Genomic DNA, 19,117 nt, shown 5'->3' with positions numbered 1-19,117 from the left:
CTGCTTGAAGCTCTTACATGGAAAAACTTGGTGTTCCTATCGTCCTCCCGTAGCCAGGTAACTCTCGAATCTCTGGGCCCAATACTTTTCCTCTTGATCCATCAAGTTCCTAAGTTTACTCTTCAAAACTTTAATTATGTTTCCCTCATATGACCTACCGAGATTGTCAATCAAGTCAAAGTGAATGACATGATCTATTTCATTACAGACATTCTAGTCTCATCAAAGACATTTGCCTCATGCATTCCATAATGATCACTAGATGGCAAGTCCAACACATTAACATCATCTTACATAAGGCCCTCGCTTATAAATACCTTTAGGAACGATAAAGGAAAGATCGACTCTCCAAGAATATCAAGCATACACTTTGTCAACTTACCTTCAACCTTAGTATTCTCCTCACCTTCGTTCTTTGTAATTTTTGGCTTTTCACCCTGATTGGGTGAACCAACCTCCACAACAACCAACACTCTTTCTTCCATACTTTTTCCTTGTATCACTGTATCAACTATCACCTTGTATACACGGCCAACCAGACCTTTTCCTAGTTCATTTTAATCACAAAAAATATTTGTTGGTGCATGTAAAATGCTTAACTGAATTGAAGGAAACTCCTAAGATCTTCCCACATTTTCTAGATTAAAACTTTCGCTTGAGTTCTCATGCGGAATGCTTCCCACTACCAAGTCAAGTAATGGAACTTGTTGGCCTCTATCGTCGGTGATAAAACATAATGTGATTGGCATAAGATTATAACAAAATATTGTAAATGCGAACATGATCTAATAGTGCATACATTGAAAGTTTATCCAATTGTCCTCTAAACGAGATAAAGATTGAATGAAGACTACTTGGCTTGTATATTATAATTTGTAATTTTGCAAGTTTAGTAGCATATTAGATACCTACAAGTTATTACAAAATAGTAGATTTTGATTGTTTATAGAATGATACTATCTATACCTATTACTAAAGCTTTGGCCAAAGGTTACTGTGATGCCTGCAAGCAAATGGGTGAGAATACAAACCACAGCATTAACCCTCATTGCTGCAGATATTCTATGTTCATTTACCAACTTCTCACTCACCTTTATTTCTTTATATCTTCAGAGGACTGGTATAGGTTCTTTTATATATTACTCCCATCTGTTTTAGGCAGAGAACAGATGAGACATCCATTTATTTTGAATGCTTTTCTAAGTCAAAATTTCATCATCAAATCAAGTAAATTTTCAAATGAATATATTAATATTAAAATTAAAAAGAAAAACGATAGTTTTGGTTGAGTTTATGCTTATGCAGTTTGTCAGTGTAGTTTTATCTTCCATAATCCTAAGAGAACATTAATTTAACAAGGCAAACTCTAAATAAAAAAGCAGGTGAAATGTATGGTCTAAGGGAACACCATCACAAAACATGTAAGCAAATTATTAAAATAAAACTGAACTTATATAGCTCAAAATAAGTCATCCATCTAAATGAAACAATATAATTGTTATTTGCAAGGGCAAAGAGAAACACATTAAGTTGCTGGATTCTGATAGTGCATCTAATACAGTACCAAAAGCTTGATATCATCTTTTTGAATGAACATTGTTGGAACTTCCTGCTACTCACTCAGCTTTGGCTTACCATCAAGATTGTTTAAAGAAATCCATGAATAGAGTATTCTGAAACAGAGATGAGCAAAGTAATATATGATGATTATAAGAATGTAGAAGCTAAAATCATTTCCCATCCATTTATTCTTACCTGCTCTTTTGGGATACAAAGTGCTATCTCAACTTACTGCAATGTGCTTCTTTTAAAATAGCAGAATTGAGCTTTCAAAACTTTACTGGAAGACAGCATGTTCAACCATCGATCCTGAAAATATAGGAGAAAATTATATCCTAAATTCATCAAATCAAAATCATTTTTGAATGAACAATGAATTCTGGGCAGCAGTGAACACTAATAACAGACATGGATGAATGATACTGCGGATGTCTAGACATACTTATTAACGGAAATGCAATGGTCAAATCCTTTTAGATAATTCTTGGATGTAATTTGATAATTTAAAGACTACTAAAAAGTTCAAACTTTCTTACTTTTTTTTCTTTTAATTTGGTTTGCTCAAACTCAACCTGTCAAATAAGAATTATTTAAAATTAAAATTCAAAAGTAGAAAATCACCTAGTTACCGATTCAAATGGATGGAATGTGCGATATGTTGGGCCAATCCTCTCCTCTCTCTTTCTGGCACCGCCTTTCCAGATGTGGACACCCTGCAATGCTCAGCATTTCCAGTGTCGTGAGGCTTTGTATCCCCCAAGGAAATGACATAAAACTAGAGTAATCCTTAATCTCCAATTTTGAAAGCAAGGTGAGGTGTTGTATCTCATTTGAAAGAGAAATTAATCTCTCATAACTCGAAATACACAGAGATTGAAGAGAAGAGAGATGTTGGACAATCATCAATAACCAAGTCTAGGAGTGAAGTCAAATATCACACCCCTTCAGATAAAGAGGCTAATTTCTTACAATGATGAATCGTCAGTGAAGACAAGGAAGATAAGCCTTGCAATCCATTTACCGGAAGAGATAAAAGGCTATCACATCGAGTTAACTGTAAGATTATTGGAATTCAACATCAAAGATTTGAGTAATGCAACATTAATTCTTTCAACATTTAGCTTTTTTAGAGATTGAAGCATTGGCAGCTTAACCAACTTAGGACAATCTTCGATAATTAATGAACTTAAGATAGGAAAATGTTCTCTAACATTCACTGCTGTTCATTTCTCCAAACATGGTGCCCAACGTATTTCAAGAACCTTGAGTGATGGAAAAGAACTTTCCATATCTCTATAGAAGTTGCTGTCAATTTACTTCAAAGCACCCATTCTATAAATAGTAAGGACCACAAGGAAGCGTAATTTCCCTAAAGGTTAGATCGCATCTTTCACAATTTATTAGTGAGATTTCAACAAGGTTTGGTAGAAGCAGATCCATCATCCAATATGGAAACTTAACACCTTGGCAATCAATTATGCATAACTTCTTCAAGCTTGAATGAGGCTGGAGAACATTAAGAATCTCTTCATCATTTCCATTTTGATGATGAGAGGTTTCCCAGCTATTTACTTCCCAAGATGGCCTTAACGATCTTAAATTTAGCTTCTTTATCAAATTGGCATTTTTAGCTTCTGTTGAACTCTTCACATTGCAAAGTCCTGTGATGCTCAATTCCCTCGTGGGTCCAACTCTTTCAACTCATCAATGCCACCACAGCCATAGCCCTTTCCCACAATGAACTCGCTGAGCTTGTGCAAGCATGACAATTGACCCAACCCAACAGGCATAGAAGTTAGTGCATGACAATTTTGGTATTTTATGAATAAAATTATAAAAAATTAATTGAATGACTTCAAAAAATTGAATATGTCACTTTATTTATAGGTGTATTCACTTCCACCATATATTTTAATGTGCAAAAGAGTTACTAGTAAATAAAAGACTTAATGATAAATTTAGCCATTAACGTTTATATGTAATTTGATTCTTATTTATAAGAAATCTTATCTCTCTTTATAAAAACACAACAATCTAAATTGATGTTTATTTGAATTACTATCATTTTTTTAAAAAAAAAGCTGAATTACTATATCTTAATAATATTATGATTATATTTGAATCGTCACAACTCTTACTTAATAATTAATTGATATAATTTTTATAACTTAGAGATATAATTCAACACTTTTAATTTTTCATTTAGATTAATTATGAATTTTTATTTATAAATATTATAAATAGTTTAAAATATTCCAACATAAACTTCTAGGTAAATAAGTTTAGGTGGATAAAGTTTAATTCTTGCAAACTAAAATACAAAATGGGAAAAAAGTAATCCGCCCTTTCATGGAATATGGTATGCTATAATGCTATATTCATATCCTCAAATACAGTTGAACAAAGTAAATATCTGAACATAACAATTTAGAAGCTATAAGTATTTGTGGTTTTTTTATTCTTACTTGATTTTCTCAACTTAATGCAATGTGATTTATTCAAATAGCATAATTGAGGCTTTTTTAAACTTTTTAAGGAAGTTCTCTCCACCAAGCCTGAAAATATATATAGAAAATCATATCTTAATTTTTCATCAAATGAAAAACATTAATAATTGACATGGATGAATTATACTACACTGAACATATTTAGATATCCTTATTCACAGAACTGCAATGGTCAGTGATAAGATAATGGTAAGATTACTCAAAAAAATATTTTTTTAAAAAAAATTGGTCAGCTCAAACTCAACTCACCAGGAAAGAGTATGCTAGCATTAAAAATTAAATGTAAAAAGTAAAAAAAAAAAAATACCTTTTTCTGTATTTTAATGATTGGAATGTGATTTATGTTGGGCCAATCTTCTCCTCTCTTTTCTTTACACCGCCTTTCTAGATGTGGGCATTCTACGATTTTCAGTGTTTCCAATACCGTGAGGCCGCGTATCCCTCGGGGCAATGACATCAAATTAGGGCAACATTCAATCTCCAGTTTTGAAAGTAAGGCCAGGTGTTCTATCTCATTTGGGAGAGAAATTAATCTCTCACAATAGCTTATATGTAGCGATCGAAGAGAAGAGAGATATTGGAAACTATCGGGCAATGAGGTTAACTTTGGGCATCCACGGATACGCAAGTATTGGAGTGAAGTCAGATACCTCACCCCCTCAGATAAAGAGGCTAATTTCTCACAATTTTGAATCCACAATGAAGACAAAGAAGATAAGCCTTGCAAACCATTTACTGGAAGTGATACTAGTCTGTCACATTGACTTAAATTCAAAGTTTCTAAAGAGCTGAGGTTTTGTAATCCTGAAGGCAAGCTTTCAAGTCCTAAGCTCCACTCAAAACTCAAGTGTTTAAGGGTGGATAGATTATCCGGTAGATCACATGAAGACTTTAGAGTACTTGACACAAACGTCAAGCTGTCAAGGTGTTTTTGATTGTGCAATAGTCCATCCGGTAATTCCGTTAACTTATCAACTTCATTAATCTGGAGAGATGTAAGAATAGTGGCATTCATGATCAAAGATTTGAGTAAAGTAACATTAATGCTTCCAATTTCTAGGTTTTCAAGACATTGAAGCATTGGCATCTTAACCAACTTGGGACAATATTTGATAGTTAACGAACTTAAGAGAGGAAACTGTTCTCTACCATTCAGGGTTATCCATTCCTCCAAACATGGTGCCATACCTATTTCGAGAACCTTGAGTGATGGAAAAGAACTTTCCATATCTCCATAGAAGTTGCTGTCAATATACTTCAGAGCACCCATTCCGTTGATAGTAAGGACCTTAAGGAAGCGCAATTTCCCTAGAGGTGGAAGTTGATCGCATAGTTCACAATCTTCAAGTGAGATTTCAACAAGGTTTGGTAGAAGCAGATCCATCATCCAATATGGAAACCTATCACCTTGGTAAGCATCTAGGCTTAACTTCTTCAAGCTTGGATGAGGTTGAAGAACATCAAGAATCTCTTCATCATTTCCACCTTGAGATCTTTCCCTATTATTTACTCGCCAAGATAAGCTTAATGATCTCAAATTTTGCTTCTTTATCAAATTGGCATTTTTAGCATCTGTTGAACTCTTTACGTTGTGAAGTCCTCTGATGCTCAATTCCCCCTCCAGGGCCAACTCTTTCAACTCATCAATGGCTCCACAACCAATGTCCTTTCCCACAACAAACATGCTGAGCTTACGCAAGCACGACAGTTGTCCCAATCCAACAGGCATAGATGCCAGTGAAGTATACTTTCCGAGGTCCAAGTACCTAAGGTTTTTCAAGTGCTTCATACCTTTTGGTAACATTTCAAGACGATAACACCGTTGGAGATTTAGTGTCTGCAAGTTATGAAGGGAGCTTGTTGCTTCAGGTAGAGTTTTCATAGTATCATCATGAAGGCGTAAATACCTTAGCTGTTTCAAACTTCCAAATGCAATACTGCTAAAACCATAACCAAAATCCAACACCTTCAGATGCTTTTGTTTACTGAAGAAATGGGAAGGATTAGAGAGGTTATCAATAAAGTCGAACCGGCGGCCAACGATTAAAGAACGCAATGGTTACAATTTGGATAAGTCCATAAAGTTTGTTGACGAACTTATTTTATGAACAAACAAGTGACGAGCAGTTTTTGGTATTTTCGACCTCTCATTAAGCTCAATTGCGTAGCATTCATGACCCATAATTGATGTTGCAACGTCATGGATTAAATCATGCATTTTACATGTAACAGTTCCATCAACATCCTCTTTGATTTCTTGGAAAAAGGACCTTCGAGTCAATTCAGAGAATATTTCACAACCCATATCATGCAAATCCAACTGTCCGAGGAATAAATCCATTTGCCATCCATAGTCCTATCAGCTCGTCCTTTTCCATGACAGAATCTTTAGGAAATATTGAGCAAAATGAAAAGCATTGTTTCATATATGGTGGAAGATGCTCATAACTCAACCTCAACACAGCCAAGATTCTTTTTCCCTCATCTTCCAAACCCCATATCTCGCTATCTTTGACACGTAACCATTCACTTTCTCGACTTTTGGAACGTAGTATGCTTCCTATGGCCGTAATTGCCAAAGGTACCCCTCCGCATCTCTGCACAATCTGCCTCCCAATCATTTCCAGGTTGACATTACCCTCATTCATTCCCATTACAAAAGCTCTTTGCTTGAACAAGGACCAAGAATCATCATCTGACAAACATCCCAGGCGTTGGAAAGGATCTGTAGCCATCATAAGAGCCACTTTCTCAAGTCGAGTTGTGACAATGATTGTACTTCCTCTTCGTCCACTCCGTAGCGCTTGCTTCAGCCTAACCCACTTGTCACGGTATTCATTCCACACATCATCCAATACAAGCAAAAATCGTTTCCCAACAAGCTTTTCTCCTAAGTGCCGTTGCAGGGGATCTAACTCTTGGATATCGCATAACTTCCCTTCAATGGATTCCACAATAGTTTTAGTCAACCGTTTTATATCAAAATCATCGGATACACACACCCAAGCTCTCATATCAAAGGCTTTTGCAACATTTTCATCATTGTAAGCCAATTGAGCAAGTGTGGTCTTTCCAAGACCTCCCATGCCGCATATTGCATACACAGAGAGATCATCATGGTGACTCGCATTGCTAAGTAACATGCTAACTATCTCTTCCTTCTCATCTGCTCTGCCTAGTATTTCAGACTCGTCCACAAGGGAGCTGGTTTGACTGTCTTCATTCTGCTCGATCTCAGCTTCTCCTACACCCTCTCTCAAGTGGAACTTGCTTTTCTCCTCAGCAATGGCATTTAATTTCTCTCTAGCATTCTTAAATTTACGTGCCATTTGTAACCGAAACACAAGTGGGTTCCGAGGAGAAAAGAAGGTGGATACCTTGCTTCTTGCATCCTTACACAGGCTACGGTTCCGAGCTTCTTCTTTGAAGTCATCGAGCACATCTTCCAGATGATAAGCTGCTTGTTTGAGCTTTCCAAGCCAGTTCTTGATAGCTTCACTCTTCCACTGCTTCTTCTCGGCATCAAGGAGCACGGCTTGGATTGTAGATAGAGTGCTCTCCAGACAGTCAAGCTCTGTTTTGAGGCTGCCCGCAAGGCCGATCTGCTCCAGGGACAAGGAGGTCAATTTGTCCAAAATGGTATTCACAAAAGCCGAAACAAATGCGTCCGCCATTTCCACTCTCTCCTAAAATTTCGTGATCAGCAAAGCAACAATAATTGGAAACTGAAGAAGAATTTGGTAACAAAGAAACAACGGTGGATGGATTGCGGATAATCAAAGATAAGAAGAAAATAATGGCACATAAAGTTGGTTCCACAGTGCATTGACTTGACGTTGTAAGCCAAATAAGGCGCCATATCTTTAATGTGGAAAAAGAGAGAAAGTAGGTGGTGTAAAATAATAAACAAAGACTAATTATGAAGTTTGGTGAGTTGATTGTTTACCTGGTAATTGATTTTTATATAAGAATGGAGTATATTTAATGGTTAATATTTGTTTTTGGTAGAACATTATCACTGCTATCGCTAATAATAATTAATAAAATAATAATAAACAAATTGACTATATAATATTCAAAATACATGTAGAAAACTTTAAAGAATTTATGACATATATTTCCCATCTCATCTCCCAAACCAGAATAACGTAATCCACAAGAACTAATCATTATTCGAAAATGTTATGTTGGCAAAAATCAATAATTTCTTTTTTAATGGTTAAACCAAAATCATAACTTACTTTTTATACAAATTTAAAAACCAATAAAAAACTGGAGCGAAGTAGAGCTAGACCGGTGCAAGAGTTCACTTATCTATCCCTTTCATAATTTCATTATAAAAATATTAAATGTAAAAATAAATTTTTTTAATGGTTTAAGGGTCAAATAGATCATCAATCAAAAATTAAAAAATTAATTGAGCCTTTATGAAATAGTTGTATTCATTTGAGCCCTTAGCTGACCAGTTTGACTGTTAACATGCTAACGCGGTAGATGAAAGCCACCAAAAGATGTTATGTGATAGTATGCTTACGTGACATGCTGATGTTAGCAAAAAAATTTTAAAATATATTTTACAAATTAAAAAACTAATTAAAACAAGCATATAGAATGAATTTGGACAAATGGTAACCCAAATTCATTTTGAATGAGTGCAAAATTAAAAATTAAAAAATTATTAAAATTATTAAAATATTATAAAATATATAATTATAATAATTTACTCTAAATTTATCATTTTATATATATATTATGATACAGAAGTGGAGAAAGAGGAGGGGGTGGTGTCAAAGGAGGCCAATTCACCCATTCTAGGGGCGACAGCTGAATAAGTAGACGGGCTCAAGATCAATACTTAGCGTTTTAGGTTTTTGTGTGGAAAGGAGTCCCCCTATTAAGTAATACCCAACCAAGTCCAAATTGGGGTAGGGATATAACAATAGTCTCCCCTTAGTCGAGAGATAGGTTATAAAGTGACCTAATTCGAGACTATCCACAAGTTACCCCCAGGGTGATAGTTGTTGCAAGTAACGGGTGGAGGGTACAATTTATTGGTTGAATGTCCCGAGAATATATGATGCCTTGTGAGGCTATTGAAATTCATTTGTACCCTTAATATTAATGTGTTAATGGATGGCATTTTTATTCATAGTTGACTTGTATAAATTTCGCTTTTTGATTTAGCAAGTGGTATGCCCATTGGTTCGACAAACTGAAGATGTCTAATGTACACTCAAGTGGTGCAATTGTCAATTAGAAAATCCGAATTTAATTTATGAAAACCAAGAGTTTGATCATCTCTCTTTTGTAAAGTTTTCAAGAAAAGAAGAAATAGAAAATAACAAAATTAAAATATATTCTAAAAAGAAAAAGAAACAAAAGTCTAATCTAAAAATGAGAGGAAAAGAAAAGGGTTTTTTTACCTATATATTATAAAATTAAAAAAATACTAAAATGGTATGTTAAAAAGATTATATACCAAAATGGTATATCCAAGAGGTGAAGGGTGCCACCCTAGAATTCTGACACATTTCAGTTAATATATATATATATATATATTTTTTAATAATGGTGCCAAAGTGATTAGGGGCACCACTTTGTGATACAATCTAACGTCCAACAAGGAAGACAACCAAAACAGCCAAGACTTCCTTTCCTCTTGTCTCCCCTCTCTCCAATGTTCTTCATTAAAAAAAAAAGGTATTTATAAGAAGAGGAGATTAAAATTGTCTGTTAAAGAAAGAAATAGAGAGATAGAGAGAGAGCTCTCTGCACAAGAAATATATAGAGGGAGAGGGAAGAAATCTTTGCTGGATGTAAGTAAGAAAGAAGGTGTGTGTAAAAAAAGGTTAAAAACAAAAAAGTTGTATCACGAGGGCCCCTGCTTTTTTTTCTCATTTCTTTGTAAAATAAAATTATAATAAAATTTAGATTTTATCAAAAACTAGTGCCGCCTATCACTTTGGCACCACTATTAAATTATTATTATTTTTTAATTGAAATGTGTCAGAATTCAAGGGTAGTGCTATCTATGCACCACCCTCCACCTCTTTAGATGTACCATTTTGATATATAATCTTTTTAATATACCATTTCATTTTTTTTTAATTTTATAATATATAGATAAAAAAACCCAAAAGAAAACAACATAAGTTAAAATATATTCTAATAATGTCATTGTTGACAGTAAATACAATCTAGTAAATATTTGAGAGGGGAGTAAGGGAAACAATATATTTTAGGATAAAAATACACTTATGGTCACTCTAAAATAGGGTTTGTTCTATTTTAGTCAATTTAAAAAAATTCTTAATTTAGTCACTCTAAATAAGATAATTGTGTAAATTAATTACTGCTTTAAAAATTTCCGTTTTCTTTTAACGAATTGCTGACGTTGCATATTAGCTCGTTGAGTGACTAACATGTGGCATTTTTTGTTGACTTTTGACCAAAATTTAGGGGTCTCTCTATAAAGGTAAGAGGAAAAGTTTTGGACTAATTATAGGGAGGTCCCTAAACTTTAGTCAAAAATCAACAAAGAAATCACGTGTCAATCACTCAATGTACTAACGAGTCACATCAACAATCCGTTAAGAGAAAACAGAAATTTTAACGGCAATGACTAATTCGCACAATTATCTTATTTAGGGTGACTAAATTGAGAAAAATTTAAAGTAATCGAAATAAAAAAAGACCCTATTTTAGAGTGGCCATTGACGTAATTTACCCTATATTCTAATAGCAACACTGATGCAAATAACTCTTTTCACGACATATTAGCCTGCAGCTTTACTCATAAAAATGGAAACTAATCTGCAATGCAACAAAAACAAGCATCTAGTCATGCATCACAACATCGGCAAGCATGCAGCCAACCCTTACATCTACTTTCCCAAGAAATCAGATAAAAGATTAATTACCAAGAAAACAGACAATATTACGTTTTACTCTTCCATTTATCAGAACAGGCGTCTCAACGGGTGCAACCATGAAAACCTCGAAAAAGAAAGAAGCTTCTAATTAACCCATGCCCATGTAGACACTGGGCATGTCAATCAACAAAGCACATGTTTATATCCAATCACTACACGATAGACTTCAACACATACAAAAACCAGCCAACAGACATCACATAGATAAGTATCTTTCAAAAACCTTATTTCAAAGGTATGACTCAGTTCCTCACGATTCAAATCACCTTCAAAAATATAAAACTATTTCCATATAAAAACGAAAATAAGATGCCTTAAGAATTTGTTGAAGTTCAAGTGATCATGCCTAATGTTATAGAACTTAAGTACATTCAAGCAGGGAACAGTCCCCCAAATTATATAGAGATGATATTTATTAACATTTTAAGCCTTATATATATATATATATATATATATATATATATATATTACTACTTATAAGCTATGAGCATGGACATGAGCACTCAATACAGGTACCACATAATACAGATACGACACTGATTTTAAAAATAAAACACCGATATGGTAATAAAAAATATTTTTATATTTTTATGTTAAAATACTTAATATAAATGAAAATATTGATATTTTCATTAATCTATAATCAATTCTTTTCCAGTCTAATTTTTTTATGTTAAAAGGTATTTACTAAAATTTTATATCTAGCCCAGTATTCTAAATTAATTTACAAATAGTCCAAATAAGACCTTGAGCTGCCCACAATAATAAACAGAAATTAAAACCAGCCCAATATTTTAAATTAATTACAAATAGCTCAAGATAGGACCTTGGATTGCTTCAAATTTATCTGAGAAAAAAAATCTTTCATTTCCTTTCACAAAATAAAAATTCTTTCGGACAAAAAAAGAAATCTAAAACTCTGCTTCTCTTTCACTCTCAATTGTGGTTTTTCGATCCAGGGCCTCTATCCATCGTGACTGTGTCGGGACCATATCCGACCTCTTTTTCTTTTTTTTTTCTTTTTTTACAGTAATCCGACGTGTCCCGTAATATCTGGGGGTGTTCGACTAGTATCCATATCAGACATGCGTAGGACAACAATACTAAGAGGGATGAGCCATGTCTGTGCTTCCTAGCTTATAAGCAATGATTTTCACACTAATAAAGGCTTTAAAACTGCAAACAAGATTCTTTGACCACTCCAAAGTCAGTTTATTCTTGATCATTCAGGACAGTTTAGTCCCAGATCCAAAATATAAGACAATACCACTTATCTTTCTTTGCTGTTAGGTATGCCATAGACAATGAAGATGATATCTTGTAAGGAATGCATAACCACCGACAATGTATGCAAACCTGCTAAACATTCGAAAGATGGTGAAACCTGCAAACTTAACTGCCGTTGAGTATTGCAATACAAGTATTTACATCCAACGAATAAATTGTATATTATTAGCAGTGGACCAAGGAACAAGCTGGAATTGCACACCATCTCATCAAACAAAAGTTTTGTACAATTTTAAAAGCATGCTTGCAAGATTATCTTCCGAATTCCGAAAACTCTTAATTTTCTTTGTTTCTGGCCAAAATTCTATAATAGCAAAAATGCTCACAAAAAGGACATATTTATAATCCATATTTTGAAATCATAAAACGAAAATGTTTAATATAATTTCCTAATAAACTGGAAATTTTCGATCGCTAATCAAATACTTCAAATAAAAACTTAAATAAATCATCAAACCATCAATTACGTGAAACTGACAGTGATCCAAATAGGGATTAAATGAAATTAAATGAGAAATTGTAAATAGAGGAAGAAAGAGAACCCCATCACAAGTAAATAGATTAGAGTTTCGTTATCAGTGTTCGGATCATGCTCACTGCACCGTGCATCAATAGAAATGGAAAAAGAGGAGACGATAGCAAAGGAGACCGGTTCACCCATTCCAGGGCTGAAAGCTAGACAGGTTGAGACACTGAGGAGGAATGCTTAGTTTTTTAGGGTTTTGTTCTTTCTCCAACATTGCAAGTAGACTTATCATGCGTCGGGGGTCGGGTATGAATTGAAGCAATATAAAATTATTAATTGTTTTTTAGGCTTGATCCCATATAAAAAATACTAAATCCGAGTTTGACCTAATCTACCTAGATTATATTTTTATATTATTCTTTATATAAAAACAAAATAAAACTAAAAACATTAAATTTAAAATAAATGTTTTTAACAAATTAAAATATATTAAAAAATTTTTATTTAAATAATACTATAATAGTGAGATAGTTGAAATTTAACAAGTAAATATATCTAAAATAATAGTAATATAATAACAAATGACAATAAAATAACAACAAAACATCAACAAAAATTTAAACAAATTTTAACCAAGCCCAAACAAAATTTTTTTATCCAAGGCTGTTTAAAAAAACATATTTTACTTTTTGTCCGAGCTCTGTTTTTGGTTTTATCCAAACCGTATCACTTGGACGGTTGTCCGGCCAAGATGAGTTCTAACTGCAACAAAATAAAAATGGACTTGGAGAGGACTTTCTCCAAGTCAATTCTTCTCCTTTCTTTTCTGACATAAACTACAAAACCCTTCCTCTTGTCTGCTTTCTTTTTTAGTACATATACAATGATCAATCTCTAAAGTCTAACCTTCTCTTTCTGTCTTTATTTTATATTATTTTTATCTCACATTTCCTCATCTATATATCTATATCTATATATATAAATTAATGGGCATTTCAGTAGCTCCATGTTTCCAACCATTTCAAAACCTGATGTCTTTTCCTTCAGGGAAGGAAATACAAGAACCCTAAACGGAAAACATATTGCTGAGGTCATGTTTGAGTTCGTCGACATGATGGTTTGCCATGCAGACTCTTTCTTCATTGGTCACCTTATCCCAATTATAACCATGGACGAGTTGTCTCATGCCTGGCCAAACTTACTTCGTTTTCCCTCTCGATCGCTTTGCATGCAATGTTTTGTTAGCTTCATCTCTTGCAGCTTTGAAGTACTTTTTGTCTAGCCCTTAACTTGCCCCCATCAACTTCAGTGCTCACCCTTTCGAGTACGTTAAAGACGCCAACAGTAAGGTTTTGGATCAAGGTGGTGCCTAGTTTTATAATAAGCTTCATTGTCAAAATAAAATAAATAAATTTAATAACTGATTATAAATTTATTATATATTTTAGAATTTTTAAAATAATTTTTAAGTTCTTTTAGTTTTACACTTACTCAAAATAATAACAAATGGTTGGAATCAAATGAATCTAGACAATCATTTATTCAAATTAATTCTACATGTAGATTTTAATTATTTTTAATTTTGTAAAAATATTTTTAAAATTTTTTACTAACATCAACATATTATTTTAGTGACAGCATCTGATTACTACATCAACAAGATTAAAAGTTTAACTGACAGTTTTATTAACCACAGAGATTAATTAATTTTTTTTAAGGTCAATGAAGACTCAAATTAGTATTTTTTTTTATAACGACACAATTATTTTTTAAATTTTTTACTAATTTTTTTTATTCTTAAGCCTTGAAAAAAAAAAGTAAAAAAAATTAAATTAATAGCGTAACACCAACCACCAACAGACTCGTACTAAAGAAAGATATTTAAAAGTTAGAAACCGAGGTCAGCCCATAGACGCCTCTAATTTCATGCGTCATTGAAGAAAATGGGATTCGGTGCAGATCTAAGGCCCAAACTTCACACTTGAATTCTTCATGTTTAAACTCTTTCTTCCTCTTTAACCTAAAACCCTGCAACGCTCAATAATCTAATTTCTGCCTGAGGCCGTCGCCATCTCTGCGTAAGCTTTCCCATTCATTTTGACTTTCAGGAAATTTATACACTCTGTTTATTTTAATATCTTCCATAAATGTCTTTATAAATGAATAATTTGAAAAGCTTTAAGCGTAAATTGAAAATCCTTTGTTTGATTTTCCCGCTTTACTAATTTACCAGTAAATGTATTGATATTTAGCCCAAAAAATTGGAAAAGGGTTCGAATATTTGAAATATGAATTCGCCGATTCATGATAGGAAAAAATTTTAATCCTTTATATAGATTTATGCACTCTCGTTTAATCTTGTTTATGTTATCACAATATCCAGAAATTTTGTAAAAAAAATGATAAAGAGGAGGTTTTATAAATTTGAACATGCGGACAAAGATAATGTGTCGGATTCATCTTCATCGTCTTCGGACTCTGAACTTGAAGTGGAAGCCTCGGAAGAATCTGAATCAGAACCAGAACAAGAAGTTGCTGCTCAAGTAAATCAAAACAATCAAGCTTGCTCCTCTTCTTCGGGTTAGTTGCCTAGGGTTTAGTGATGGGTAATATATATTGATTTGTCAAACTGGTATGCGTTAAATTGATGATGTTTATACTGTTTTCAACTTCCTTTTATGATTATTACTAATTTTACTGATTTACAATTTGTATGTTTGTTTGATTTTAGGATATGAAAGCGAGGATAGCTCAGCGAATGAAGTTGGTGTGGACTCGGCAGGTATAATTTTACTTGATTGAATTGAGAACCTTCATAATTTGGTTATTTGCATGAGAAATAAAACTTGGGTTCTTGAGTTTTGCATGCATATGGTTTAGAAAAAAAAAAAAAGTGTTGCATTGTTCATGTCAAACATTAGAAGCCGTGTCTGAAATTTGCTGAGAATCGTAGATATTGATTTGTCTTTTCCTATTTAGAACTTGTTCCTGATATCTGGCTAGTCTGAAGTTCTATTGACACTATTAAAATCCGTCATAAGCTGACTCTTTGTCTATAAATGGGAAAAGTTTTATGTATTTCATGTCAGAATATAAACCATGTCTGACATTGGCTATGAAACTCAGCTTTTAGTTGTCTTTCTAGCCCATATTTAGAACTTGGATATGTTTGAAGTTCGAGTGACGCCATTAAAATCTGTCATAAGTTAACTTTGATTCTTTCTCTGTAAATGGGAAAAGAACACATGACAATCTCATTTACTAAATCTTTGATACAACAATTGTCTTCTGCTGTCATGATTTCATTTAGACATTATGCAATATTGAACTGCATTGTTATGTTTATTTTAAAAAAGATCCCTTTACTTTTGTGGTTAATATGACCTGGTTTTGCAGGTCTTATAGATGATGATAATGATGAAAGTGAAGATGATAAACAAATATTTATCAATAGGTTACATACTGAACATGGTGCTCAAATTCGGGGAAAAAAATCGGATGTCCCATGCAACAAAGAACCGCTGCCAGATGATTTCCCAGCCTGTATACTGAAATGCAAGTCAGTTTTTAAGTGCAAGTTATGCCCAAGGATTGTCTGTTTGAACGAGGAGACTGCAAGGGCTCACTTTAATTCCAAGGTAAGGCATCTGGCTTGCTAGTTCTCTCTTTGTAGCAAAATACTGGATAACCACACCACATCAACGATTAAGAAACTATATGGTTCAATCCAATCCTGGAAAGTTTACACTATCACCTAAAAAAAAAAAAAAAAAGTCATTGTCGACCTTTGAATTGAGAAAATGATAAGAAATCTGATGTGACACTATACACTTTCACCATTTATACGTGGTGATTGCATGTAAATTGATGGTTCTGGGGGCATCAGTTTTGTCCGTTGATTGCCAGAACGGATTAAAAGGAATATCATGCTTGTTTGGTTTCACATAAACCAATATGATATTAAAAAAACCCCTTTATGGTTGTAGAGGCATGCTCGATCTGAGAAATTACTAAAGGAAGGTAGACTGAAGACTATGCTTAACAGTGATGGGGAAATTGAGAATCAGGAGACTGCTGCAGAAGCGTATTCTCCAGTTGTCGCTATTGAGCAGGTTGATCTGGCTGAAATATGATTTTTTCAGTTTGATTGATAATTGAATATCCATGCAGAAACATAAGTTCACTCCATTGTCTTGTACTAGGATAAACAGAAAATGAAACATAAAGGAGGACGCCATCGAAGGGGGAAGGGTTCAAAAAGGAAGGTAAAAAGTTTTAAGTTTTCATGTATTTCTTCAGTGTTTAAGTTAGAACCTAGTCTAATTTGTAATATAAACTGCAGAGAATGAGAGATGAAAAGCAGTCTACAAAAGATGGAGTCAAAAAGGGGCGTAAGGACGAAAATTGAAAGCTGTTAAAAGAATAGACGGGAGAGCAAAGTAAGAAATAGTTTCCTTCTAGTTTTGCAGAACAGAGTTATGTAATGCAACCAACTAACCATATTTCCATGGTAATTTTGGGGTTTCCATATGCTTTTTCTTGTTTTCTTTTAAATGCATTGGCAACTTACCGAGTCCTCTTTTGATTTCATTGTTTGAAAGCCTTGTTGAGCTCTTTCATTCATAGTTATGACGTGTGTTTGCTTCTTGCATTTTTTATTTTTCTGGCAGATAATATGCATCAAATGCATGCACCCGGTATTTAGTTCAAAAACCTAATTCGGAGGTAACCATGTGATCATGACCAGGGATGTAATCGAGCTGAATCAAGCTCAAGGCTGGAAGCTCTAATGAAACCCACTTTAATGCCAAATCTGGTAACAATAATACTGGTTATAGTCTGCATAAACAGAATGGCAATGTTTGTGATTTAACAAAACACAAGATACTCGAATTTCTTGCAAACACTAATAAATAATATATGAGAAAAATGAGACAAATAGAGTATACGTAACATAGATTAAATAATACTAAACAAATTGACAAAAGCGTGTTGCTTAGCTACCGGAATTAGATTTTAAAATGATATCAAATTACAAGTGGGTACCGATACATAAAAAGTTTTGTCTAAATTTATCCGTTCTGATGAAAAAAAGGAAATAGAAGCTCTGGCAAAGCCTTGTATAATCATATCCATCCAGCATTTAAGTGCCCATGAATAACTTACTCGATCAATGAGTTGTTTCGTAGCATGGTATACAAGAGGGTATCACTGGAGGTAGAATGCTTTGCTTATCATCAACAGAGTGGTAACGACATTCTGGTTCTAAATTGTTAAGCTAGAAACCAGTTCTTACTAATAAACCGATATTGTAGCAAGTTCCTCCTGAATTTTACACCACCAAATCCGAGCATTAACCAATTATTTCTAAATAATTCAAATCAGTCATCAAGGTTTCAGTTTATAATCATTTGTTGTCAAGAGGATCAATACTGGGTTGTAACTTTATCTTCCAGAGCACAGAAAATAAGTCCTCATAATAGTATGGTGAAGGAGCAAGTAAAGTTTGGGTTTGTAGTCACATTTGTGCAACAACACCTTAGACCAAAATATGGTATTCAGAAGGCTCTCCAAAAAAATTGTGGAAGGACTAGGAGAAAACAGAAAACCATGAGAGGAATTAATTGCTCTTACCAGGATCACCAATGTCATTGGACAGGTCCCTTACTTTTCACCGGTTTGTCCCCCACATGCTTCTTCTAGTGCAGACGTAATCAAGCATCCACCATTACTTAATTCCTGTATCATTAGTGCAGCATGAGTGCCCCTTGTTTTTTGTGTTGGCAGCTGTATCTCTTTGAATCTGTCACCTTTTAGGTAAGTGATCTACGAAAGTACAATCTGAGTGAAATCTTTCAGAAATGTAGAGTACGAATCCATTACTTTGTAGGAAATTAGAACTTGTGGAGTAATAATATTTTCATGGTCAGGAGCAACTTTGTAGCTGCACAGATACACAACAGGAAGCACATCCTCGGGGGGCAAGGCTAGCAAACTGGTTGAAAGAAAATATGAAGGGATAAAGGGTTAGCAATCAGTTACAAGCGTAAAGTTTGATTTCACCAACAAAAGATGTAATAATAAGGATATAATCTGTACCAACTTTCTAAACATATTGCAAAGCAGAGAATCAGCTTTGGTCTTGCCCTTTTGAGCCCCTAACCAGGTCAAAAGCCGATGCAAGATGAACATATGGAACAGGCTGACCATGCCTCCAGCATGCTGCACAGACATCTCAGTAAAAGTTCTAAAGTATCACAAAGGAAGCTGAGAAGTTCTATGAACAGGCCTCAAAAACAAAGAAACACCAAAGATGCAGTAAAACTAGAATAGCTCAAAGAAAAATGCCAAGTATTTCAAAAAGA

At 33.9% G+C, this 19,117-nt stretch overlaps 4 protein-coding genes and 1 long non-coding RNA gene across 7 annotated transcripts; 1 reads left to right on the top strand and 4 right to left on the bottom strand.

The window, feature by feature from the left end:
* Positions 1 to 1,430: 1,430 nt before the first annotated feature.
* Positions 1,431 to 2,981, bottom strand: LOC108470427 (uncharacterized). The gene is made up of 3 exons (XR_001869330.2): positions 2,182 to 2,981; positions 1,756 to 1,869; positions 1,431 to 1,673 (listed from the first exon to the last, which is right to left on the bottom strand). It is a non-coding gene; the product is annotated as an uncharacterized LOC108470427 (long non-coding RNA).
* Positions 2,982 to 3,230: 249 nt separating this feature from the next.
* On the bottom strand, positions 3,231 to 6,372 carry LOC108471727 (putative disease resistance protein RGA1). The gene is made up of 3 exons (XM_053021242.1): positions 6,182 to 6,372; positions 4,375 to 6,052; positions 3,231 to 3,311 (listed from the first exon to the last, which is right to left on the bottom strand). Exons 1-3 carry the CDS (start codon positions 6,370 to 6,372, stop codon positions 3,231 to 3,233), a joined length of 1,950 nt encoding a protein of 649 aa, XP_052877202.1.
* LOC128279255 (putative disease resistance protein RGA3) lies at positions 5,058 to 7,990 on the bottom strand. The gene has a single exon (XM_053021662.1). The coding sequence runs from the start codon at positions 7,739 to 7,741 to the stop codon at positions 6,374 to 6,376; it is 1,368 nt and encodes a 455-aa protein (XP_052877622.1). The 5' UTR covers positions 7,742 to 7,990; the 3' UTR covers positions 5,058 to 6,373.
* Positions 7,991 to 14,618: 6,628 nt separating this feature from the next.
* On the top strand, positions 14,619 to 17,970 carry LOC108473674 (uncharacterized). Of its 3 annotated transcripts, XR_001869784.2 has the most exons (8): positions 14,630 to 14,830; positions 15,136 to 15,332; positions 15,484 to 15,534; positions 16,149 to 16,390; positions 16,739 to 16,864; positions 16,955 to 17,017; positions 17,095 to 17,262; positions 17,423 to 17,970. XR_001869784.2 is itself a non-coding variant. In XM_053021680.1 (7 exons), exons 2-7 carry the CDS (start codon positions 15,152 to 15,154, stop codon positions 17,158 to 17,160), a joined length of 720 nt encoding a protein of 239 aa, XP_052877640.1. In that variant the 5' UTR covers positions 14,619 to 14,830; positions 15,136 to 15,151; the 3' UTR covers positions 17,161 to 17,403. The 3 variants fall into 3 exon arrangements, 2 of the variants coding, with proteins under 2 accessions (XP_052877640.1, XP_017630863.1); XM_053021680.1 differs by lacking the exon at positions 17,423 to 17,970 and having other exon boundaries at positions 14,619 to 14,830; positions 16,964 to 17,017; positions 17,095 to 17,403; XM_017775374.2 differs by lacking the exon at positions 17,423 to 17,970 and having other exon boundaries at positions 14,631 to 14,830; positions 17,095 to 17,403.
* Positions 17,731 to 19,114, bottom strand: LOC108473673 (DNA ligase 6-like). Its single transcript, XM_053021681.1, has 3 exons — positions 18,856 to 19,114; positions 18,636 to 18,747; positions 17,731 to 18,491 (listed from the first exon to the last, which is right to left on the bottom strand). Exons 1-3 carry the CDS (start codon positions 18,984 to 18,986, stop codon positions 18,417 to 18,419), a joined length of 318 nt encoding a protein of 105 aa, XP_052877641.1. The 5' UTR covers positions 18,987 to 19,114; the 3' UTR covers positions 17,731 to 18,416.
* Positions 19,115 to 19,117: the final 3 nt, after the last annotated feature.

The sequence above is a fragment of the Gossypium arboreum genome, chromosome 11 (genome assembly GCF_025698485.1).
Source record: "Gossypium arboreum isolate Shixiya-1 chromosome 11, ASM2569848v2, whole genome shotgun sequence".
NCBI lineage: Eukaryota > Viridiplantae > Streptophyta > Magnoliopsida > Malvales > Malvaceae > Gossypium > Gossypium arboreum.
This window is presented reverse-complemented; position numbering and strand designations above follow the sequence as displayed.

What these genes read in the sequence shown, in the direction of transcription:
- LOC128279255 (XM_053021662.1), bottom strand. Translation starts at nt 7,741, where the DNA reads ATGGCGGACGCATTTGTTTCGGCTTTTGTGAATACCATTTTGGACAAA.
- LOC108471727 (XM_053021242.1), bottom strand. Translation starts at nt 6,372, where the DNA reads ATGGGTTGTGAAATATTCTCTGAATTGACTCGAAGGTCCTTTTTCCAA. An exon ending in CCAAAAACTGCTCGTCACTT is followed by an intron (nt 6,053 to 6,181) that starts GTTTGTTCATAA and finishes CCATTTCTTCAG; the next exon opens with TAAACAAAAGCATCTGAAGG. An exon ending in TCATTAAAATACAGAAAAAG is followed by an intron (nt 3,312 to 4,374) that starts GTATTTTTTTTT and finishes TGCTTGCACAAG; the next exon opens with CTCAGCGAGTTCATTGTGGG.
- LOC108473674 (XM_017775374.2), top strand. Translation starts at nt 15,152, where the DNA reads ATGATAAAGAGGAGGTTTTATAAATTTGAACATGCGGACAAAGATAAT. An exon ending in AGTTGGTGTGGACTCGGCAG is followed by an intron (nt 15,535 to 16,148) that starts GTATAATTTTAC and finishes CTGGTTTTGCAG; the next exon opens with GTCTTATAGATGATGATAAT. An exon ending in GGGCTCACTTTAATTCCAAG is followed by an intron (nt 16,391 to 16,738) that starts GTAAGGCATCTG and finishes TTATGGTTGTAG; the next exon opens with AGGCATGCTCGATCTGAGAA.
- LOC108473673 (XM_053021681.1), bottom strand. Translation starts at nt 18,986, where the DNA reads ATGTCTGTGCAGCATGCTGGAGGCATGGTCAGCCTGTTCCATATGTTC. An exon ending in CTTTGCAATATGTTTAGAAA is followed by an intron (nt 18,748 to 18,855) that starts GTTGGTACAGAT and finishes TCTTTCAACCAG; the next exon opens with TTTGCTAGCCTTGCCCCCCG. An exon ending in AAGTTCTAATTTCCTACAAA is followed by an intron (nt 18,492 to 18,635) that starts GTAATGGATTCG and finishes CTAATGATACAG; the next exon opens with GAATTAAGTAATGGTGGATG.